Source organism: Mirounga leonina, unplaced genomic scaffold (genome assembly GCF_011800145.1).
Source record: "Mirounga leonina isolate KUSES-001 unplaced genomic scaffold, KU_Mleo_1.0 Mir_82, whole genome shotgun sequence".
Classification (NCBI taxonomy): Eukaryota; Metazoa; Chordata; class Mammalia; order Carnivora; family Phocidae; genus Mirounga; species Mirounga leonina.
The window spans coordinates 32,601,388-32,626,641 of record NW_023270825.1 but is presented as its reverse complement, the minus strand read 5'-3'; the positions used below and the strand labels follow the sequence as shown (position 1 = coordinate 32,626,641).

At 43.8% G+C, this 25,254-nt stretch overlaps 1 protein-coding gene across 3 annotated transcripts in view; it reads right to left on the bottom strand.

Annotated features, from left to right (window-relative positions):
* Positions 1–6,419: 6,419 nt before the first annotated feature.
* The window catches only part of ZFYVE26 (zinc finger FYVE-type containing 26), a 69,933-nt gene continuing 51,098 nt past the window's right edge, over positions 6,420–25,254 (bottom strand). Inside the window, exons 36-42 of one of the 3 annotated variants that reach the window (XM_034992967.1) lie at positions 21,276–21,473; positions 20,373–20,572; positions 19,180–19,321; positions 18,825–18,884; positions 17,438–17,620; positions 16,801–16,845; positions 6,420–6,841 (exon numbers count right to left, since the gene is read on the bottom strand). In XM_034992967.1, the coding sequence (XP_034848858.1) occupies positions 6,821–6,841; positions 16,801–16,845; positions 17,438–17,620; positions 18,825–18,884; positions 19,180–19,321; positions 20,373–20,572; positions 21,276–21,473 (849 nt within the window). In that variant the 3' untranslated portion in view covers positions 6,420–6,820. Of the gene's footprint in view, positions 6,842–12,480; positions 14,918–16,800; positions 16,846–17,437; positions 17,621–18,824; positions 18,885–19,179; positions 19,322–20,372; positions 20,573–21,275; positions 21,474–25,254 lie in introns of those variants that run through there. The other 2 variants (XM_034992966.1, XM_034992965.1) reach the window with 2 other exon arrangements.

Genomic DNA, 25,254 nt, shown 5'->3' with positions numbered 1-25,254 from the left:
GAGCCTAGACCTCAGGGCCAAGATGGCAGCTTGAATGTAAGATCCTCAGGGTCTAATGCTAGGAGGAATCCAGATGAGCTGGGGACACAGATGAAGGCAATTTGCATGAGAATCTGGCACCCAAGAGGGTAGGACTTTGCTCTCCCTAGTCTAATAGCCTTAGGAACTTTGGGGGCTGAGGGCTAACCTTAAGGTCATGGTGTTTGGTGGAGAAATCCTTCCTCTGGAGTTTTGGAGTGGGGGTGGGACCATCCCCTGCAGTATCGCCTAACCCTGGTCTCTGGAAAACCTAGATACTGCTCCAGTGCAATTTTCCTAATCGTAACTTCCATACTGTAGATCCCTTCTTTCCTAAAGAATGACTCTACTTGAAATATACTGCCTCTCACTTAAAGAAGCCTGTGAAATGTTATTTGGCCAGGGAATATATATATATATATTTTTAAAATTTTATTTATTTATATTTTTGAGAGAGAGAGCATGCGAGAGAGAGCATGGGGGGGGTGGGAAGGACAGAGGTAGAAGCAGACTTGATGCTGAGGGTGGGGGGGTGGGGGAGTTCCATTCGTGACCCAGAGATCACGCCCTGAGCCAAAGGCAGACCGCTTAACCGATTGAGCCACTTAGGCGTCCCTGGATGCATTTGTACCTGACAGTTGTGACACCAAATATATGACAGCTGAGCAGCAAAGAATACTAAAAATGAGAAAAAAAATTAGGTGTGGGTATTGATTTACATGCTGTTGGTATTTTCATAATATAAAACAACAGTTGTTCCCCTGTGCAGATCCAGACTCTGTCATTTCCTGTGGCCTTCAGGCACTTCCACGAGACACAGTCTCCCTCACACCACTCCTGGGGAACCACCGCTTGGGCTTCATCTTGCACCTCTGTAACTTCCTGCTCAACACCAAAAGCATTGTCTAGTCTGCGCAGCCTGGGTGAGGAACAAGTCCCAGCCCTGGCCTCTTGTCATGTTTCCAGAAGAGACTTGTCCCAAGTTAACAACCAAGCAAAGGAAAGGCCTTGGCCCAGCACAGGCAACATTAGGAATCTGGTGACCCAGTTACCGTTCAACTTCCACTTAGATTCTCCCATGACCATAGAGGTCATTTTCCTTCCCGACTACTCGTGCTCTGGATATGGCTTCTTGCCTGGCAGAGTGCCCCTCAGGACATAGGAGACAAGCTCCTGATGAGAAGGACTCAGGGATCACAGTCGTCCCAGACTTCTCTGCTCCTAAGTGTCTCTCTAGCTGTTGCAGGCCCACTGCCTTCATGATTCCTGGCTTCTGTTATACGCTGGAGCCCTTACCTAGCCTAGCCCAGGTGAGGAAAATTCTTCCCTTTGACTCAAGTGAGACTGGCCTAAATTTCTTAAAAATAAAACTTGTCTGGGGGCACCTGGGTAGCTCATTTGGTTGCTCACTCAAGCATCTGACTTGTGGTTTCGGCTCAGGTCATGATCTTGGGGTCCTGAGATCGAGCCCTGTGTTGGGGTTTGTGGTCAGTGTGGAGTATGGTTGTCTCTCCCTCTGCTCCTCCCTCTGCTCTCTCTCTGGAATAAATAAATAAAAACTTTTAAAAAAATTCTAAAAAATAAAAAATAAAACTTGTCTGGGAAACTAAAGGAAAAGGAAACCGAAGATACATATAAAGTCAAGAAGCAAACAGTTCCAGAGCACAGATTACCTCAGGGAAGACTAGCTGTCACAGATGACCTTGGCTGGTAACTAGCCCTTGTCCAACTCAGCTCTGTATTCAGTGTTGATATGCCTCCAAACCTTGGAAGACCCACCATGTGTATTTGGTCTCTTTTAGTTACAAGGTAGACACCCATTTTGAGCAAGCTTAAGCCAAATAACAGAATATTTTGCTCATAAATTCAAGGAAAGGCTGGATATGAAAAGTGGGAAAGGGTAGGGATGTAGCTCAGAAATAACTAGAGATCAGGCATCAAGCATCCCCCTGCCCCTCTCTCTACAATATTTCCTTTTCTCTGGATGTGGACTTCACTTCAGAGTAAGTGGCAAGAAACTTGACTGTGGAAAACTGTCGAGCTTCACATCTCCTTCTGTCTACCACTGAAGAGGCACTGCAGAATTTCCTATTTTTAGTATTTAAAGAACCTCAGGGGGCACCTGGGTGGCTCAGTCAGTTAAGCATCTGCCTTCGGCTCAGGTCATGATCTCAGGGTCCTGGGATTGAGCCCTGAGTCAGGCTCCCTGCTCAGTGGCGAGTCTGCTTCTCCCTCTGCCTCTGCCCCTCTCCCCAGCTTGTGCTATCTCCCTAAATAAATAAATAAATAAATAAATAAATAAATAAATAAATAAATAAAATCTTTTAAAAAACAGAACCTCAGATTTGGCTGGGGTCAGATGCTCACTCACAGCATTCAGCTATGGGGAGGGGGAAGAGTTGTGTGAGGATGTGACCGCTGTAGAGGTGGCATTTCAAATCAATGAGAAAAACATGGGACTATTCAACGTTGTTAGACAAATAGCTATCCAAATGAAAAATAAGGTTAGATTCCTGATTTCACACCACTCAAAAAAACAAGTACTAGATGGATTAAGAAGAAAAATAAAAGTAAAAGCATTAGAAGAAAATGTAGGAGAATATCTTTAAGCCCTTAGAATAGGGAAGGCCTTTTTAAGACATGAAGAGCAAAAAGCATATGGGAATGTTGGGATACATCTAAAAAACACACCAGAAATAAAGTTAAAAGTCAAGTGATATTGGTGAACATACATGTAATTTAAGCCAGGTATCCTGAGAAATGGCACACAGGGGGCTTGCTGGGAGTACTCTTGGGACCAATAACTATGGGGGATTGATGGAAGTATGGTTGGGCGGAGGGCAAAGTGGATTAGTGGTGCAGTCAAAACAAAGGCTTCAATGATCCTCAACTCACAGGGAGCTCTGGAACAGAGTTGTCCTGTACTGAGGAAAGAAGGGTGGCCTTTATAGACCACATTGCCCAGTCACTGGATGTGGGCAGCTTCCAGGGAGCCAGGGAGGGGGCATGACCTGGGCAAGGTGGCTCTTTTTGATGAGGGCAAGTTCTAGAGAGATACTGAGCTGAGCGCTATCAGCTGCCAACACTCCCAGCATCTGGGGTATAGGTGTTTCATTTCTGAAGTGGGGAATCTGGTTGGTACACCAGGGCATCTGCTGCAGTGATAGATGGATCTCAGACAAAGAAGTAGTAGCCATATTATATAAAGAGCTTTAACTTTTTTTTTTTTAAGAGGGAGAGAAGGAGGGGAGGGGCAAAGGGAGAGGGAGAGAGAGAATCTTAAGCAGGCTCCATGCTTAGCGTGGAGCCCAAGGCAGGGCTCCATCTCACAATCCTGAGATCATGACCTGAGCTGAAATCAAGAGCTGGATGCTGGGGTGCCTGGGTGGCTCAGTCGTTAAGCGTCTGCCTTCGGCTCAGGTCATGGTCCCAGGGTCCTGGGATCGAGACCCTCGTTGGGCTCCCTGCTCAGTGGGAAGTGTGGTTCTCCCTCTCCCTCTGCCTGCCGCTCCACCTGCTTATGCTGTCAAACAAATAAATAAAATCTTTAAAAAAATGTTGGTAAAATTCTAGGAAGTAGATATTTTTATATACTGCTGGTATGAGTGGAAGAAATGGTGAAGCCATTTCAATTCCACAATTCTGCTTCTTAATATCTGCAGTAACATTAACATATATGTGTAAGGAGGCGTTTTTTGTACTAGCAAAAAGGTGGAAACAACCTAAATGTCCATTTGGGGAAAACTAATCTTTGATATAATCATACAATGGAGTACTAGTATACTTTCTTTTGGGGTAATTACTCAAAAAATAATTATATTAAAAAGTATATACACACATATATGAAGACACACACACATGATTGGATGAATTGATGAAATGCAGAATGATGAATGTGTGTGGGAGATAAGATTTATATTTAAAGATTACACACATATATCATGATACCATATATTTTCTGTGGGTATATACGTAAGTTTGTGAAAGCACAGAAAAAGGTCTAAAATCATATACAATGAACACATAAAAGAGGTTGCCCCTGGGAAGGATTGATAGGAAATAAATTTCATTTTTTAAAAAGCACAGTATTTTCACATTTTCCTTGGAAATGAAAATGAATGATTTCCTGCTGGTGGGAATGCAAATTAGTGCAGCCACTATGAAAAACATATGGAGTTCCTCAAAAAGTTAAAAATAGACTATGCCCCCAAAAAGAAATGCTATATGATCCAGCAATTCTACTTGAGTATTTACCTGAAGAAAGCAAAAATGTTCATTTGAAAAGATATATGAACCCCTATGTTCATTGCAGCATTATTTACAATAGTCAAGATATGGAAGCAACCCAAATGTCCATTAATACATGAATGGATAAAAAAAAATATATATATATATATATATCACATCTTCTTTATCCATTCATCTATCTATATATACATACATATGTACATATACATACATTTATACACATACACATATATTTACACATATAGTATATACATATATATAGATATATTATGTACATATACATATACTATATGTATATATATGTATACATATATATACACACACATATATAGTATATACATATATAGTATACATATATATGTATGTATATATCACATCTTCTTTATCCATTCATCTACATCTACATATATATGTAGGTATACACATATATGTAGGTATACACACATATGTATATGTATACACACATATACATATATACACACATGTATACACATACATACATACATGTATACATATACACACACAAATATTACTCAGCCATAAAAAAGAAAGAAATACTGCAATTTGCGACAACATGGATGGATCTAGAGGGTATTATGCTAAGTAAAATAAGACAGAGAAAGATAAACACCATATGATTTCACTTATATGTGGAACCTAAAAACAAAACAAATGAACAAACAAAACAGAAATAGACCCAGATACAGAGAACTATCTAGTAGGTACCAGAGCGGAGGTGAGGGGGATATGGGTGAAATAGGTGAAGGAGATAAAAAGATACAAACTCCCAGTTATAAAATAAGTAAATAATGGGGACTTAATGCACAGCATAGGGAATATAGTCAATAATATGTAACAACTTTGTATGGTGACAGATGGTAGCTATGCTTATTATGGTGACCATTTCAAATTTTTTTTTTTTTTAAGTAGACTCCACGCCCAACGTGGAGCCCAACATGGGGCTGAACTCATGACCCTGAAATTAAGACCTGAGCTGAGATCAAGAGTCAGATGCTTAACTGAATGAGCCACCCAAGCGCTCCTATAGTGACCACTTTTTAATGTATATAAATGTTGAATCACTATGTTGCACACTTGCAACTAATACAATATTGTATGTCAACTACACTTCAATATACGAAAATTATTAGTACTTTCAGTAGACTGTGTGGGCTGCCACTGTCACTGTCTGTGACTGATTAACTCATTATAGCGTTGTTTTCAAACCTAGGTTACTTTAAAACAAAATGCCAATGACTAGGTCTTACCCCAGAGATTAATATTTAATTGTTGTATTCTTGGGCAAAAATTTTCGAAAGTCCCAGGTAATTCTGATGTGCAAGTAGGGCTGTGAACTGCTAGTCCAAGGTAATCATGGTGATCACACTTCCCTCGCAAATGATTGGTTTTGGAAAAGGCATGTGCCTCAATCATGGCCCATGGGATGTGGAAGGATCCTTGTTGGTAACTTCTGGGAGAGGTTTTGATGTTGACTAAAAAGTGAGGCACAAGAAATGTTTTGTCTTCTTCTGTTGGATGTTGTCATGGCTGAATATGACATTTGAATCTATCACAATTATCTTGAGTCATGGCCAAAAGAACAAGCTCATATGCTGAGGATGGTAGAGGGAAAGATGGAAGGACCTGGGGTGCTGATGATAAATTAGTGAGTCACTGAATTAACCAAGACTGGAGCTATCCCCCCTTGAGACTTGTTGTTACATGACACAATAAATGGTCTTTATTGTTGAAATCTAGGTCCTGATACAATAGTATTATATTGACATATATTAAGCCATATATTGAATGCTGATGTTCTACCATTTAAAAAAATTACTTATTTATTTTGGGTGTGGGGAAAAGGACAGAGGGATAGAGAGAGAATCTCAAGCAGGCTCCATGCTCAGTGCAGAGCCTGATGTAGGGCTCAATCTCAGGACTCTGAGATCATGACCTGAGCCAAAATCAAGAGTTGGACGCTTAACTGATTGAGCCACCCAGGCACCCCATCTACCATTTTTCTTCTTTACGTACATTCCCCTACCATTACTCCTGATTTAAGGCAGATGTCTTCTTGACCTACTTTCATCCAATTTCCTCATTTCTGTAACATGACATTTTGACTCTGCTTTGATTGTATTTTTCTCCACTCCAAGTATCTGTCATCTTCCATTAATTTCAAGCTCCACAGGGATAACTAATCTAACATCCTAGTACAGAGTCTTAATAGTCCTGGTTATAATACTTTCATAGGTGTTTATCCAAATTTTCATCTATGTGTATAATCTATTTTTTCTATACATGGATATATGATATCTCTTAGACAAAACAATCAGCTGAGATCATAGAACATGAGGTACAACTTGTTTGGATAGGAGAGTAGATTAACTGCTGTAACAAACAATGCTAAATTTTACCAGCTTAATACAATAAAAGCCTATTTCTTGCTCATTTCATAGTCCAATGGGGAGAAAGTGGGAGGGTGGTTCTGCTCCATATGGCTTCCATCTCAACAAAATCGTTATGTTGTTATAATCATCCAATATTTTGTGTTCTAGTGGCAGTAATTAGTTACCTAAAGAATTTAAAAAATACAAAATATAAGTGTATTTAAAATAAATGCAATTTAAATGTTTTCATAAAAATGTAAATTAAAGAAATGCAAAAATAAAAATTACCTTAAATGTCTTAGGTTATTTTCCTTCTAGAATAATTGTTTATTCAAATTAAAGGACAAAATGCAGTATAGGGATGCCTGGGTGGCTCAGTTGGTTAAGTGTCTGCCTTCAGCTGGGGTCATGATCCCAGGGTCCTGGGATCGAGTCCCGCATCGGGCTCTCCGCTCTGCGGGGAGCCTGCTTCTCCCTCTGCTTCTGTCTTTCATGAATAAATAAATAAAATCTTAAAAAAAATACAGTATAGCTATGATTATCAACATTTTATTTTATTTTTTTTTAAGATTTTATTTATTTGACACAGAGAGAGAGAGCGAGCACAAGCAGGGGGAGTGGCAGGCAGAGGGAGAAGCAGACTCTCCCCATTGAGCAAGGATCCCGATGTGGGACTTGATCCCAAGACCCTGGGATCATGACCTGAGCCGAAGGCAGATGCTTAACCGACTGAGCCACCCAGATGCCCCAAATATCAACATTTTAAATAAAAATTATTTAAATAAAGCTTTTTACCTTTTGAAAATTTATTCTAGGAATTTTTGTAAAAATAAAACTATTCATGATTCTAATATTCAATGTCCATTTAGTTGTCAGTGTAAACAATGGATATTATATTTCATTCACGTTTCCTCTACACCTTCATGTCTATCAATTTAAAGGTTAAATGAATTATTATTTAGCCTCCAAATACAAGTGTTGCAAGCACACACATTGGAAAAAGAAGAGAGACAAGAAAAAATAGACACTCAGCACTACTGAAAATGATATCCATTTTAATGCAAGTATCTGTGATCCTCATGCTGAGAATGAATGTGCCTAACTGGCCTTTTCTCCTCCCCAGTCGCTTCCTCTGTTCAAACCCTCACTGCACTCAGGAGCAGCGGCACCATCTACAACACCTTTAAAGCATTTGGAGGCAGTCAAAACTTGTTTTCCTGGGGGCTTTAACAGTGTTAGGCATGAGAGCAGATGTTTAGGGTATCAGGTTGTGTTATGTCAGAACTGAGCATCAGAGCCCAAGTAACAGAGATGTTCACACATTCTTAAATAAATTTACTACTTTCAAGTGCATTTTTGTGAAATGTAGGGTTTTTTAAAGTACATGACTGAGGGAAGGAGCCCTTCTTGCCTGGGTCTAAGGGCATTACTGTTCACATAACCCAGACATGTGCACTGACGGCCCAGCTCTGGGAATTCCCAAAGAAGAGGTGCCTTTCCTGTGCCAGGGCCCATGTCTACCAGAGAGGTTTAATGTCAGTCTGGCACGAAAGAAAGATTGTTTACTGAACATATGAGAATTCTGCCTCATGATTAGACAGTAAGTATCTTGACTCAAATACCATCATGGTACTGTAAGAGGGTGATAACCATGGGTACATATGGGTTGCCCAAAGCACTAGTATTTGAAAGTGTGCTGTATGTCCACTCAGACTCAGTTCCTTGATCTCCTCAGCACTGACCTCCTTCACTCTTCCTTGGTCTCCCATTCCCATGAGAAGGGTCACATCTGGACACCCTGTCATTACATGAACTTGCTGCTCCTCAGGTATGTTACCTTCCAACATCCCACTCTAACCTAACTTCCTTCTCCTCCAGCTCCCCTTGCTAATTCCCTTGTCCTATTATCACACCTGTCTAGCAAAAGCCAAGCCTTGAAGAATCCAAATCTCTGATTTCTGGAGAAAATCACACAGCCTGGCAGTCTAGAACCACTATCAACCACTGGTCCTCAACGTCAGCTGGCTTCAGTGATCACTTGTTTCCCCACAGTCAAGGATGGATCCAGAGAAGCTTAGGCAATTTGTGGGACCATATTTAAGAAGAGAATATGGGGTGCCTGGCTGGCTCAGTTGGTTAAAGCATCCGACTCTTGATTTTGGCTCAGGTCATGATCTCAGGGTGGTGAAATGGAGCCCTGCACTGGGCTCTACGCTGGGCATGGAGCCTGCTTAAGATGCTCTCTCTCTGGCTCCCTCTGACTGCCCCCCACCCTGCATGCACATGCTCTTTCTCTCCCTTAAAAAAAAAAAAAAAAAAGAATACAAAACTACAGATACAAAATTAGGTACAAAAGTGGATGTTGCTTTAAAATGAGAAAAAAAGAAAAAAAAATGAGTAACTGGAGCCATGGGAATTTAAGGTCTTCTGAGAGCTCTTTAGGCAATTTACCAGCAATACTTGCATAAAAATGCTAATGGCAACCAGTCTCTCTGCCCTCCACCCCAGAATACAGCTCTCAGGGACCCCTTCACCCACAGAGGCCCAAATAAACTTCAAAAGCTTCACAGAACACTGCTTCTCAGCTTACAACACGTGGTTCAGGTCTTCTCCATCTTCTCAAGTCACTCAACCTATCAGCAACCTTGGGCTGTTAACAGGTGACTTCTCCTCTGACTTCATAGAGAACATGGTCCTTCGGCTACCAAATCAGCAAACTTACCTGTATCCCCCTCATCTTTTCTTCCTTTCCACCTTCTACAGCAGAAGTATCACTCCATCCATTTTTAAATCTTTATATCATTCATTTTTTTTTTAAAGATTTTATTTATTTTTTTGACAGAGAGAGAGACTGCGAGAGAGGGAATACAAGAAAGGGGAGTGGGAGAGGGAGAAGGAGGCTTTCTGCTGAGCAAGGAGCCCAATGTAGGGTTCGATCCCAGGACCCTGGGACCATGACCTGAGCTGAAAGCAGACGCTTAATGATGACCCACCCAGGCGCCCCTATATTGTTCATTTCTGTTCGGAGGTATGTTTGTTTAGAGTCTGTTCCTCCTGACTCTTCGGGGGTGGTTTTCAAGAGTAAAAAGAGCCACATGGAGCTGGAAGTCAACTTACTTCCTTGGCCTCTATGACTTTTTTTTTTTTTTTTTAAGATTTTTTATTTATTCATTTGAGAGAGCAAGAATGAGAGAGAGCACATGAGAGGGGGGAGGGTCATCTGTGAGGACTCTGTAAGTACCAGGAGCACACGAACTTTGTCTATTTTGATCATCTTTATATCTCTAGCATGCAGCTCACTATGTAACTGTAATCAGTATTTATTTGTTGAATAAATAATTGAATGAAAAAATAAGATGCATTCAATGTATTCTATGGTCACTTCTCTCTCTCAAAAAAAGCTATGGTTCTTTGTGGGTGCAATCTCATGCAGGTGACATATCAGTTTAACAATTTACTTCTAAAAAGATAGCAGGAGCCAAATTTCCATTGTTTGAGTTCCTGTTTCCTTTAAATTGAGGTTCTTCTGACTGGAAAGGTAGGATGATAATAGCATTTGGCTTCCAACTGGATATATGCTTGATGCATGGTACGCACCGGAAGGTTTGAATGAGGAATGGGAAGAAATAGTCAATACAGAGAAACCTTGATGTTTCTAACCCAGGCAGCATGCCTAACAGTGATAATAACAGTAATACAAATCACTGAAGGAGGAAGATCAGGTTTGTGGGTGGAATAGGATGTGTTCCATTTTGGACTTGCTAATATTTTTATAATATTAGCCACGAGGTCATCCATGTGGGTGACTTCCTGGAAACAATCAAAAGGCAGGTCTGATGTGGACAGGAATTAAGAGGGACAGCTTTGGTTTAGAACTCAGCAAGCCAAGATGATTGTTGAAATTATGGGATTGTATTGGAGAGTATAAGGGTCAAGAGAGAATGGATAGAATCTTGAAGAATTTCAGCCTTTAAGTAGGATGAAGAGAAAGTATATAGTCAGAGAAACAATCTGTAGAGGAAATGGGACATAAAATGAACCTGAAGACAGGGTTTTGACAACAGTAGACTGGTGGGTGGGGTAGAGACTGGGAGGTTGTGAAGGAAGGGTTCCAAGCAGAAATAACAACATGAAGAAACGAGCAGGAAAGCACTCCACTGAAGAAAGCCATTCAATAACCAGATGTGGAATGAATTTGTTGTAGAGGAATTGGAAGTTTTAAGGACAGGGCAGTCGACATTATTACTATGGAAGAGATGATGACCAACAAAGGCCATAACCTTTGGGTTATGGGACTATTCATATTTGGTTGCTTGGGTATGAAGACAGTCTAAAAGCATTTGACCTACTTCGTTTAAGCTCCAGCCAAAGATAACTGGTAACTTTGGAGTGTCTCAGGTTTCTAAACATAGTCTATAGTCCCCTATCCTAGAGTTAGATTGGGTGTTCTAATTATCTGTGTTGTGATACATCTTTGTGCCATGTCCATACCAGGTGATTTTCAGGTCTACTTTCATCACAATTTCTGAACTTTTTTTTTTTTTAATGAGAAATTTAGAAGAGGTCATGTTTCTGGGGAAAGGAGATAATGGCAGCAATGCTACAGTCCATGGCTTAAGTATTATACTGTAAACACATGCTCTAAGAGGGTGGCAAGAAAACAATTTAAGCTTCAGTTCTACTTTCCCCAAAGACCCTACACTTGGTTTTGAAGATTTACAATTTGGTTGATATTAAAAAGACATATGGATTTTTAAAAATGATGAGCAGCTTAAAAAAATGTTCAGTACCATTTTTCATGTATCGGACTGGCCAAGAGCCACAAAGTTCAATGGCAAGGATATGGGAAAGTGGGTTCTGTCCTACACTGCTGGTGGAAGAGTTCATTGCTGTGACCTCTTTGGAAGGCAACTGGCAATATGTGCCAAATGCACACATCCATTCATCCTTGTCCAGGGGATTTGGGACAAGATAATTCACTGCAGCATAGTTTGTAGTGGTGAGAGATAGCAATGACCTAAAATATCCAAGAGACTGGTTAAATAATTATGGTATATCTTTCACCATGGAATATTTTAGTCATTGCTGTTTAGTTTACACAGTAAGATAGCTCTGGAAGTATACACTAGAAACTGGTAACATTGGTGGCCTCTGGGAGAGCACTGGGTTGAGGGGACAGGGATGGGAGGGACTTTTTTCACTTACTTTCTATACCTGATGAATGTATAACCTACTTCCACCTACAACCCCAATTGAAGCAAAAAAGTTTTCTGGTGGTAGAGAGTACACTAATAGTTTTGAACACATAGGAAACTTGAGATAAATCCTAACCAAAGAGTCATTAGTTATGATGGGAATCATTTCAAGAAAATTCAAGAACTGAAGACCATCTGAGCTCCCCCACCTGTGGTTTCACTTCACACAGAACACAAGGCAAAAAGGAAGGGAAGGGTAAGAGCAAGACATCACAAAAAAAGTCGCAAAGCCAAGAAACTGGTAGGATAGACACTTTATTGTGGCTTGCCTGTAGTGAAACATTCAACCCTTCAACATGTACTTTTTTTTCCCTGGAGACCACAGCGTGATGCTCAAAGACCTTTAGCCTCATCTTAGTCCAGTCAATGGTTACCTATTTTATAGTTCAACTAGTTAGAGGAAAAAAGTCAGAAAAATCTGTTTTTTTTTTTTTTTTTTTTAAGATTTTATTTATTTGACAGAGAGAGACACAGTGAGAGAGGGAACACAAGCAGGGGGAGTAGAAGAGGGAGAAGCAGGTTTCCTGCTGAACAGGGAGCCTGATGCGGGGCTCGATCCCAGGACCCTGGGATCATGACCTGAGCCGAAGGCAGACGCTTAATGACTGAGCCACCCAGGCGCCCCAGAAAAATCTGGTCTTAACATCCCAAATTAAAAGCTGCACGATTTGCAACCCATTCATATAAAGTGCTTATATCCAGTGCAAAGAGGACAGGCAGACTCTGAAGGGCAAGCAGATGCCAGGGAATGACATTTCCTGGAAGACAGACAATTCTATGACTCAAAGAAGGAAAAACCACTTCACTTGTTAAACTTCTCCCAAAAAGAGATCTAATATTTTCTGTGCAGAGTCTTTCTCCTCTCTATAGGACCAAAGCTCTGAATTTGACAGATGCCCATAACAGTTGTTTTTTTACTATCAAAAAACCTGGTTCAGAGAGAAATCCATAGGTCTAAGCACCAGAGATACTGACTTTGGCTTCCAGTTCCTGTTTGTCTCAGCAACAAATGTGAGATCCTCAGACTGAGCTCCGGCTGGTGGGAGGCTCAGAGTTGCAGAGCTTTCCTCAGGGCCCTCATTTGCAAATCCAAGTCATTAAGGATGAAAGACCCTTTCTAAATCGCATCTGGTGTGGGAGTATGAAAGGAGTACTTCACCTGGTTTTCCACCAACTGGATGGGGACCTATTCATTGTCCCTTTGTTTTGACTCTTATCCACAGGCCCAACCCACGACTCCCTCTGTGAAGACAAAGAAGTGCACCGCCCTCTCAATGACCCTGGTTCTCTGCGTCTTCATCTTGTGGTCCTGCTGAGACTGTGGAGAAGCAGGAGAGAAGAGGAAGCAGTTTCCTAACCATTTTAAAGGGGCACAAATAGGACTGTAATTCAAACAGGCAGTCTAGCCATTTTAGTCCTAGGATCGTGGCTACCATTTCTCTCTTCACTCTCGACTAGGGAGCCGTGTTCTCTCTTTGTGGCAGGGATATTCGCAGAAGCCAGCTCTGTGCTTGTCGGCAACCTTCCTGCATTCTTGTTTGGAGAGGTTCACTTTTCTCTCCCTGTGGGATGGATGTGACGGTGCCCTGCCTGCCGGTGTGTGGGGCTCTGACCCCCTCACTGTGTGAATCCAGTTTTCAGACGCCGGCACCTGAGGATCCTTCTGTTCACACTACCTTCCAAAGATTCCTGGTAACTCCTTGTGCTTGTGACAGGACATGCATGGACCAGTTTTATTCCACAATTAGCACTTGCCCCAAGGCCATCTCTGAATTTGGGGAGGAGAAGGAAGAAATAAGAGGCAATCCTTTTGGTGCTGCTCTAGAATTCTCTGTAAAACCCTTCTAGTTATGAGGAGCTACTGAGCATCTCCACACGGAAGGAACTGCATATAAACAGGATGACCCGGGTTAAGAACCAAAACGCAGGGAAGGTTTTCAGACTGGCAGAAGTCTAAAGTAAAAGTGCCTCTTTTTGGTGGGGGGGGGGGGGGGTTGTTTTGTTTGTTCAGAAATGCTTAGGCGTAAACATGAGTGCACAGGAGAGTGCACGCACACTCACTCACTCTGAGGTAGAAAGAACTGGCCATCTCCAGACAAACATACAGATTCCACAATTTTACAGAAACATGGCACTTGCGTGGCGTGAAAGGTCCTATCCTTGCCCAAGATGGCAAGTAGGGTCCAATCCAGCTCTTTCCGACCTGGGGCAGAGCCAGGGAAGTCCCACTGCACAGGAGGAAAGAGGGAGAGATCATCTCCATCTCTCCTGTTCCACAGTATTCAGGCCCCGCTGCCCATGGTCACTTCCTGGAGCCTGAGCCGTGGGCACCCCGGGTGTGGCTCGTCAGAAGCCACTGTGTGCAGATGTCTTGCACTACTGTGTCCCCGCTGCTCTTGGCGGCCTGCTGCACCTGCTGGACGAGGACTGTGGCGCGTGAGTGCTCTTGCTTCACGGCAATCAGGTAGGCAGAACGCAGTTTGCAACATGTCAGGTAGGCCTGAACCTGGCAATGGGGCAGAAGAGACAGCCAGAGAGAAACCATCACGGATGATGAAGCAACAAACACAGAGCTGTGTCCCAGAGCTCGGCAGATCAACTTCTCACCTATCAAATTAATGACTGGGTTCTTGTCGTTCATTACATTGTAGCAACGCTTTAAATATTCTGGACCTTAAGCTATTATACTGTGTTATTTTATAATGATTACAAATAATCTCAGAATGTCAAAAAGAAGAAAGCAGGCAGGCGGGCGGAGTCTGGCCTCTGTCTATTGCTTCTGAGGCTCTCCTCCTCACTATCCTGGGCACTCCAGCTTCCTCCTCGCTTCACAGTCAGCACTGTCACTGCCCACACGTGAGGATTTTACAGTTGTCTGGGTGATGATTTGATTGATGTCTGTTTCCTTGACTAGATTTTAAGCTCCATGAGGACAGGAATGGTGTCTGCTTTTTCTACTTCTTGTACTTGTGCCTAGTGCACGCACGGCCTGGCATGCGGTAGGAACTGAATAAATATGCATTAAGTGAATGAATGAATGCACGAATGGACGAAACATCATATCTCTCCCTTACCATGGGCACACACAGATACCCCTTTCACTGTTTTTCTGTTTTGACCTGCTGTATTTAACATCTTGTAACTGGAAATTCAGGTAGGAACATGCACACACACCATTAGAAAAGGTCTAATTAAGGTCTCATCACACGTTGACTTGACTTCTGCTGTTTGGATCAGAAGCATCTCAGTTTTGGGTATGAGGGGTGTCTCTCTTGCATCCTGGAGGCCTCCACCTCATAAAGCCCCAGTGTAGTGGAGACCAGAGCCCATGCCTTCCCTGGCCCCGACCTCACCAGCACGTTGCTGGTTTGCCAGTGTTCTAGGCCAGCCAACAGCCAGGCCCTCAGGAGCTGCCTCAGAGCTTCCACCAGCAGCTGCCCTTCTGCTGTGACAGTCCCTTCTGGTGGCTGGAAGGGACTCCTCTCCCTTCATGTTTCAACCTTCCACCTTCTTTTCTGTCTTGGTCGCTGAAGTCTTTCTTTCCTAAGCTCAACTACAGATAGTCTGCTAAAGCTAGAAGATGCCGGATATTCTCTAAGCTTACTAAATGATCAAGGCCTGGTGTCTGGGTATCTACCTGCTGCCCCAGGATGTTTGCTCTCACCCACGGGTTTAGCTCTACTTAGTACCTATGGTGCATTAAACATAGTATCACAAGCGGGCAAGCAAGATTCCTACCTAGAGAAGGAGGGCATTTTGCCAGAAAGTCTGAAATAGGAACTGAGTAAGGCTGGTTTTTGGCAAGACCTTGTGGCCTGAGATCACTTAAGTGCATGAGAATAGCTGTTGAGAGAAAAAGACCTGAAAAAGTAAGAACTGTCGAGATTTTAATGCATGCCTTTCCCAGGGACACAGCCTTTGTCCTATTGAGGGGGAGGCTCACTGAAGGCTTGGAAAAGGACTGCAGTTTGGGACTCAGGGAACCAGGGTGTCTGGCCTGGCTGCTGGATTCTCACTATGATTTTGAAAAAGTACTTCTCTACAATTCAGAATATTAGAATTCCATCCTTTCCATAAGAGGTCATCTGGATGCTGCAAGCATAAATGAAGAAATGCTCGGAACATATTCTCCCTAATCCCTCGACTGAAGGCCTGGCAAATTCAGTCCAAGGATTAGCAACACTACCATGGGGAGCAGCTCTGTGCTTCTGTAAGAAGCCATGTGCCTGACATTAGTTTTCCTCAGGAGGGACTCAGCTGCAGATCTTCCCGCTGCTAGTGGCCAGGGCAGTCTGGCTTGGTTTTACTATGCTTCTGCTGGCCTGTGGGCCTTCCTCCAGATGGCGGGTGGATGAGCGTGTGGTTAGGCACAAGTAGGAGCAGCTGGGAGTACTTCTATTCTGCCTGGTACTCCTTGCAGAGCACTGATTTCCTAAGAGCTCACTGACCGCAGGGAATTAGCCTGCTTGGAGAATGAGACACGAATGGCTCTTTGTTGCTCAAGGGCTGGGTAGGGTTTTTTCCTTCCGGTACAAGGTACCCTTTTCCCTCCAGGATAAAGAAATGCCTACCCACTCTGAGAACCTCATTCAGTCAGTCAACCTGAAGATGGAAGTGAAGGATTTCCTAGGGGTCTCTGAGAGAAGCTCTGCATGAAAATGGAGGTGAAGAAGTGGGAAGACAAAGGCTCATGAAGTCAATGTTTGTGTGTGCTCCATCTACCTTCTCCCTCTGCACCCCTGCCTGGGCCCCTGCTCCACTTCCGGATGACAAAGAAGTGGAGATACAGGTTGAATGGAACTGTTGTGGGGAGCAAGGGATAAAGGTGAAAAGGTTAGCTCCAGGTGCTGCTCATGACACGAACAGGGTTTGGAGAAAGTTCTACTCACCTTGTTGTCATCACTGTGTATCGCCTGAATCAGGCCCTCTAGCTCCTGTGCAGAACAGAAATAGCGGTCGTAAGAGGAGGAAGAGGAGTCCCCAGCGTGGGAGCTGAGGCCCAATCCAGCCTCAGCCTGCCTGTTCTCTTTTTAAACTCAACTTTGGCTATAAGAACACCAAAGGAAATCTAATGATTAACACTAGGTTTGGGAATTTGAGGAGAAATAACAGCTCCCGAGGGGACTGTCCTTGGCCTTCACACATGGATGTGGCTCTGTTTACCCCACGAAGAAGCCACAGGGGGACAATTTCATAGGCAACAGGCTCAAAGACTATCTGCAGACCCACCCTGACCTCCTCTACAATCACAGGGAGAAGCTCAAATGGGTCTGCCCACAGGTGCACATGTCAGACAGTGGATATTGAGGGACACCTGCCAGGGATAGAGGTTATACGCACGAATTTTCTTTCCAGGGAAGGGTTGATTTGGCTGAGACCATTAGTACAGAGGAGTCAGAAAGATAAAGGGATCTTGCGGAGTTTCAATACATCATGAATGTATCGTGGGGAACAGAAAAACCAAGAAGGGGGATGTGAAGACAATGAAATAGATGGAGGAACCAAGAGGTACAGGAGTGAGCGTACCTGGGGTGGAATTCTCTTGAATGCTTCCAAGCAGTTGAGGAGGATGGTGTCCCCATCACTCTTGGCCGCCATGCCTGACTCACTGACACACTTGAGCAGTTGCTGTATTTCGCTGTATTTCTCCCTCTCCACCAACTGCCGGGCAGCTCTGCAGTAGGTGGCGGCGGCGTCCAGCTGGAAGTCCTAGAACACAGAATGAGGGGCTTAGGGGAGCAGGGGACACCGGCAGTAGGAAGGAAGGCAACATTTAAAAAGCCCCCACTCTGCTTGGTGTAGATAAGCCATATTGATTGCAGTCACAATAGAAAATACTCATATGACACACAAACAAAAACAAGCAGAAAGTTCCTCTTTGGAATGAGGCAGACATTTCAGGAAGCAACCATAAACATCGTAACCTTGATATCTAACATGGTATACCTCACTTAATGCCATGCCACTTTCTGAAAATATTCTAATCAAATTCCCAAGGCCAGTTCGTTCTTCTAATGAGCCACCTTTGTCTTAGGATAGGGATGTTGGGGGTTGGTATTTGCTGCTACGGACACTTGGTGCTCGGCCAAGAGATGCCTTAGTATTTGGAAACAGACCAATTCACCAAAAGACTGCTTTGCTAGAAACTACCAGATAAACACTTTAGGCCCAATCTATGACAATCCTTGACAGAGTCTGAGAGGAACTGCGGCTCTGCCTGTCCACCAGGGGTATCTGGCTGTGGAGAGCTGTTTCCAACACTGAAATAGGTGGAATAGAAAGGAATCAGTCTGATCACTCATGAAGCCATTGATCCTCAACACACACACAATGTGTTCCAGACCCCACTTGCCCAGAGAGTGATGGTCCTTAGGGTATCTGTGTGGAACTGTCTGGGGAGGGCCAGCGCGGGGGGTGGTGGTGGGGGGTGGTCTGGAGAAACTGCCCCTTGTGGTTTCAGTGCCCTGCTCCAGACTCTGCTCCAGCGCCATAGTCACACGTGCGTCCTCTGACCACAAGCACAGGAAAGGCACTCCTTGAGCCAACTCCTAGGGATGGATGGAGGGGCAGTTCTTGATGCTGATGGCCCTTCCTGCTGCACAGGACCTCCACCAGCCCCCTGCCACTTCCTTCAGCCATGCTCCCCTCAGAGAGCAAGCAGAGGCTGTGCAGGGGAACAGCTGTGGGGAACCCGGTTTCAGGTCTTTATCTGATAGCTCTTGATGAATTTGTCATTGGTTACTTGGCTTCTGGCAAAGTGCCCGAGAATCTTGACACAGTTCTGTAATAGCCACCTTGACTTCATTCGTGACGTATATGTGTATCTGCTTCCCTTGGGATAAAAGTTTTCTGAAGAATAACCTCTCATGGAACTGTGGCCAGTTCCATCCATCTTGAGTGATTCAAGTCATACCTGCAGAACACGGAATGCAATTCCAAAACCATCTTCCACATTTTTCCCTCCTAGCATGACCTGAAAAGGAGAGGGAAATGTGCTTAAAGAGGCAATAAGTACGGAGTAGCCCCTCTATCAAGAAAGAGGGCCGCCATTTATTCAACAAGTATTTGTTGAGACTCTACTCAGTGCCAGGCACTAGGGATACAAGAGTAATCAAAATGGACTTGATCCCCAGCCTTCTGTGGCTCACATTCTAGTGGGAAGACAGCCTTCAAACGAACAACTGAAATACTAACTAGACGATAACAATTGTGGTAAACTTCTGAAAGATAAGAACAGTCTGTCAGAGGTCTGAAACATTCGACTGTACCTTGCAGGCAACATCCATTTTCATGTGGTTATTTCCAAAGAGAGTTGGCAGAGGCAAGGTGGTGATCTGCGAGGTCCCAGCACTTTCACACCGATGTAAGAACCTGGTCACTTCCATCTGCAGCTGAAGTGTATTCATGTGCCTATGATGACAGGAGACGCACAGTCAAGCCTCATGAGGGGCTTCAGGAGTGACTAGAGCCGGGGGACTGAGACACCACGAGAAGATGGCATTGGAAAAGGCAAAAGAAATGATATGGTGGAAGAAGAGATCCAAAATACTCTCTGAGCAGTTACAACAAGACACAAAGGGTGGTCTGGTGCCCTGGACAGAGGTGCCTCCGAGGGGCCAGAGGCTCCGTGGGACCGGAGAGAGTCCAGGCCCCAAATCAGGAAGTGTTTATGTAGCACCTACATGCTTCAGACAACAACAGAGGTCAAGAGGGACACAAACCCTGCCCTCACAGAGTTCACAGGCTAGAGGAGAGATGAATAATGAACGAACACATAAAATATTTAGCGACTGGGCCTACAAAGGCGATAAAGGCGGGGTGCAGCATTTACTTTAGATGCTGTGTTGTAAGCAGAGGGAGTGAATGGATAAGCCAGCCTGAAGACTGAGAGGAGGGAAGGGCTTGGTGTGTGGAGGAGCCCCCAGGATGCCAGCATGACCGCTGCTCAGCAAGGGAGAAGGGAGGAGCGTGAGAGGAAGATGGAGACGGGGGCAGGCCAACATCTCGCAGGATCTCTTTTGCCTGCTTACTGGAAGGGGTCTGATCCTAATACATCCCCCGCTCTCTTCTCCTACGAGCTCCTCTGTAGGTTCTCCAGGCTTGTACTGGCCACTGTCACTCAGGAATGATTCCCTTTATTTATTTATTTTTAAAGACTTTACTTATTTATTTGAGAGAGAGACAGAGAGAGAGCGTGCACACACACAGGGAGAGGGAGAAGCAAACTCCCCTCGGAGCACAAAGCCCAATGCGGGGCTTGATCCCAGGACCCTGGGATCACGACCTGAGCCGAAGGTAGATGCTTAACGACTGAGCCACCCAGGTGCCCCAGGAATGATTCCCTTTAGATGTGTGGTTCTCTTTCAAGGGTTCAGGAATGGACAAGAGTGGCTTCATCACCAACAGACACCCCATTCCAGCCCTTCTGCCCACTCTAACTGTTCCTTGAGCCTCAGGCTACCTTGATACATCAGCTGCAGTCATCTTCTTTTGGAAGAAGGTGGTTTTCTTCCTTCGGGTGCTGCGGGAGGTATCTTGGAGGTAGATCTTCAGGTGGTCCTTGGCCTTAAGAAGCCACGAGAGCTTCTCTCCCAGTTCCGTGTAAGTCTTCGCTTTGTGACTGAAGAACCGGATACAGGTCATGGCGGCCCGGACTTGGTCCTAGAAGAGGAAAATGAACATGCAGGTCAAATGAGATCAGGGATACTGGAGGGTATGGTGTAAGGAGAATTCTGACCTGATTTCCACCCATGAAACCTGGTTGCCAGCACCCACTTCTGTCACCAGCTGCACAGCTATTTTGTATCAGTTACTCCTAAGCCCAAGGGATCCTAAAGCAAAAAACTGACTGGCTGAGCTCCCGGGAAGGACTTTATTCCACCACAGAAGAGATCTTCAAAAAGGATACTTCTGATTCTCCATTCAGCTTGGCTTCGCTCTCACTTTGGCTTTGAGTGGTTCAATTTCTCTGTGATTTAGTGTTTGCAACCCTCGGACAGATTGGGAGACATTCATTCCCTCTCCTTCACACATCTTCTCTAAAAACACTTCTCCATCATTCCTTATGAATTCTGCATTCATGCCTCATGCTTATCTTAAAATTGCCACAGACCTCTTTTTCACCTTCATGTTCCTTGAATTCTGAAGAATGCTATTATTGACAAGGTTAAGGTCTGCCTCTTTGGGATGGGGATGGAAATCCTAATGTTATTCAACAATGCTAGAAAGCCACATGGATTTGCTCTAGGGTTGGTCTAAGAGTGAGGCCAGGGACCCAATGATAGTCTTGTTCCCTCATCTTGCACAGTCTCCCCGCATGGCAGGGTGTCATCAACAGAGGTAGAGAGCAGGAAGGGGCTATTACCTTCATAAACTGCTGCAGCTCGTATAGAATGTGGTAGTAGTTCTTCTTCTGTAAATGTTGGCAGGCAGCTATCAAATACTTTCCCCAGCTCTCTAAGGTTGGATCAATGGACTCTAGCAAGTTCTCCAAAGTGTGTAGCTTCCCACTTTTATAGCTTGGCTGGAAAATGCCTTCTATGAAGACTTCTGGAGGACTCTCCTAGAACAGGGCAAGGCAAAAAGTCAAGTCTTTAGCCTGCTTCTGGCACCGTCTGGGACCCACCTAGATTTCCTTCTACTCTCACACCTTAGGCTTCCTTCTGTAGTGGTGCTTCTTAGCTTCTTAGCTTTTTACATGTCACAGACATGAGAGAATCCCACTCTAGTGACTGCTCCACTTCTCTCCTTTGCTGAGTAGAAAGTCTCCTTGACCAAGTCATCTATACTCCCCATCTCTGATTTCTCTTCTGTGATTGTCTTTTAAACCCATTCTTATCTAGTTTTTGCACCCACCACTCCACTGAAACTGCCCCTTACGTCACCAATGACCTCTAAATTGTTACATCTAAAAATCTGTCTTGTTTTCCACCTGAACTATCAAGAGCTTTTGCTACAGCTGATGGCTTCCTCCTCCTTGAAAAATTTTATTTGGCTTCTAGGACACCACCCTTTCTAGGTTTTCTTTCTACTTCTCCAGCTACTCCTTCTCAATCATCTTTGCTGATTCCTCCTAATTTCCTCAGGGCTTAGGAGGAACCTGTTCTCTTTTCTTTCTGTACTCACTCTTTTGGTGATTTAATATAATCTCATGGCTTTTCTTTTTTTTTAAGATTTTATTTATTTATTTGACAGAGAGATAGAGAGCACAAGTAGGCAGAGTGGCAGGCAGAGGGAGAGGGAGAAGCAGACTCCCCGCTGAGCAGGGAGCCCGATGCGGGGCTCAATCCCAGGACCCTGGGATCATGACCTGAGCCGAAGGCAGACGTTTAACCGATTGAGCCACCCAGGCGCCCCATAATCTCATGGCTTTAAATCTATTTGCTGATTATGCCTAGATCCCTGTTTCCACCTTGTTCATTCCTCCTGAATTCCAGAAGTAAATATCCAACTTATATCCAACTGCCTACTCAAAATGTCCTGTTGGGTGTCTGCTACACTTAATACACCCAAAACTACACTCCTGGTTGTTTCTTCCAAACCTCTTCTTTCTGTAGTCTTTCCTTTCTCAGACGGCAATTTTGTTTTTCTAGTTGCTCAGGTCAAAAACTTAAGTCAAATCCATCCCCCCCTGCCTCAGCACCCAATATCAAATTCATTAGCAAATTCTGCTGGCTCTACCATCAACATACACACAGCATCTGCATCTATCTGGCCACTTCTCACCACCTCAATGTCCAGCCCTGGCCAAGTCATCGTTACCACTTGCCTGAATTATTGCAGTAGCTTCCTCCCTCATCTACTACCTTCTGTCCTGCCTCTTTTTTGTCTAATGCCAACCAATCAACCTGAGTGATTTTCGTAAAACATAAGTCACATCACGTTATTCCTCTGCTCAAAATCTTCCAGTGGTTTTCCTCACTCAGCATAAAGTCCAAGCCCTCACAACGTCCACAAGGCCCTATATGACCCTCGTATGATCGGGCCCATTACCTTTCTGACCTTATCTGCTCCTACGCTTTTCCCAGCTTTCTCTGCTCAAGTCACCTTGGCCTTTGCCCTTGCTACTCCCTTCGCCTGGACTGTGCTTCCTCCATAATCTGCCTGGCTCACTCCCCACCTCCTTTAGGCCTTTACTGAGTGTCCCCTTCCCTGGGCATCTGTTCTCAAACTGCCCAATCCATCCCTGCCCTCTCCCCTGCTTTATTTTTCTTATTACTCATCATCTATACTACAGATATTATTTACCTTTAGTGTCTTGTCTCCCTGCTATAATGTAAGTTTTATGAGAGCAGATATTTTTGTCTATTTTTTTTTCACAGTGCCCAGAGCAGTCCTTGGCTTTTTAATACGTATTTCTTAGATAAACGAGTAAGTGATAAACATTATAGACCAACTCCTCAGGAAGGTGCACACACATAATAATCCCCCCTCCCTTCTGAAGCTCATCTGTGGTTCAGAGACGCTGTATCATAAACCCGAATTCCGGGGTGCCTGGGTGGCTCAGTCGCTGAGCGTCTGCCCTCGGCTCAGGTCATGATCCTAGGGTCCTGGGATCAAGCCCCACATTGGGCTCCCTGCTCAGTGGGAAGCCTGCTTCTCCCTCTCCCACTCCTCCTGCTTGTATTCCCTCTCTGTCTCTGTCAAATAAATAAATAAAAATCTTAAAAAAACAAAACAAAACCAAAACCCCCGAATTCCATAGTCATAGAAAAAAAAAATCACCTGGGCATTTAGATTTTGGACTATGAATAACTAATGGAGGGTAAAGAATGGCCATAAACTCATGTTAGTATACCCATGTTGGCCTTGTAGCACTGGGTACGGGCTGTTTAGAACTGGAGTTCTGAGTTTTCACAACATCCACGGTGGGTGAGGACTCCTTTCCTGATTCTGGATGTTCCTATCTCAGAAACCCAGACCTAATCTAAAAGTTTTAGGACAGATTTTAAAAGGCAGGGGAATCAGCTGCATAGGAAGGTGATATTTCTCAGAAGAGCAATACGTTAAAAACTTCCATTTCATCTATTTACCTACTCACTCATTCATTCATAACTGGCTCTAGGTCTGGCATCGGAAGACACAGAGAAGTAAAATATGGTCCAGAAAGGGTGACACAGTTGTAAACAAACAGTTGCAATGCATAGGATAAATGCAGTAACAGAGCTGTATTCTAGATACAGTGGTGTATACAGGAAGAGGTGCCTAATGTTGCTTGTGCGTTCTATGAATGCTCAACAGAGAGGGTTTGAAAGGATAAACGGGAGTTTTCCAAGAAAACGAAGAGGGGCAGGGTATTCTAGGTTACGGGGGACAGCACATGCAGGTTCATGGAGGTCAGAAAGGGCAAGGTACAATCAGGAAAATTTAAATAATTTGGTAAGTCTGGAATGTAGGGCATATATAGGCCTTGCAGTGAAAATAAACGGGAGAAATAAGGGGGCCTGATCTTGGTGGGTCCTGTATGCATGCTAAGGAATTTGGACTTCACCTTGTGGCCACGGGGATCTCCTGAGGGTCTTTCAGAGAGGAGGATAACATGAACTATGAATAACACAAATAACACGTATTATGTTTTAGAAAGCTCACTCTGGGGCAGTGTGACAGGTAAAAGGGGTGAAAAGGGCAGGGAATGAAGCTAGCAAAAGAACACCTTCCAGGCTCTAGCCATTCAGTTGGAGTTTTCACAATGTGCTTTTCTGTTGTTCCCACCTGCTTGAGAATTAAGGTATTTCAGTTCAAGGGTTACCGTGATTATAGGAGATAAAAAGAAGGCTTCCTTCCTCGATCTGACAAATGTAAAGCAGGGTAATGTTGTTGTCAGCTTCTACCAAGATAAGTAAGTAAGCTGCTTAACTCTCTGGACTAGTCAACAGAAGAAACAGAACTGGTTGATTTCCACTCTCAATCTGTGCTTGGGAGAAGCAGCTTTACCCTAAAACTCATTTGGAAACTGAGGAAAAGGAAAAAATTAGCAGTTAAACTCTAAGTAAAATAACTCTTACTTTATTTTTGGAACCCGGTTAGTAGTTACCCTGTAGGGGCATGGTTACCATGACTGTGAACAGTTGACTTCACTTGGAGTAATCCTAGAAGATATGTCCATTTGTAAACTTTCATTGGCTGCCATTTTGAATTAGGACAGCAGATCGAAATTAAAGTATTGAACTCCTTTAATTTCCTATGAAATTTGGTAAAGATCCGCCAATTCCTCAGAAAGTATTCATGGAGAACATTCTGATAAAAAAAAATGAATGCCAAAGGGTCATGGTGAAACAGAATCCTGATTTTGCTTAACAATGGCTCCAAAGAATGCACTTCAGAGGTGCCTCTGCCCCCTTGGG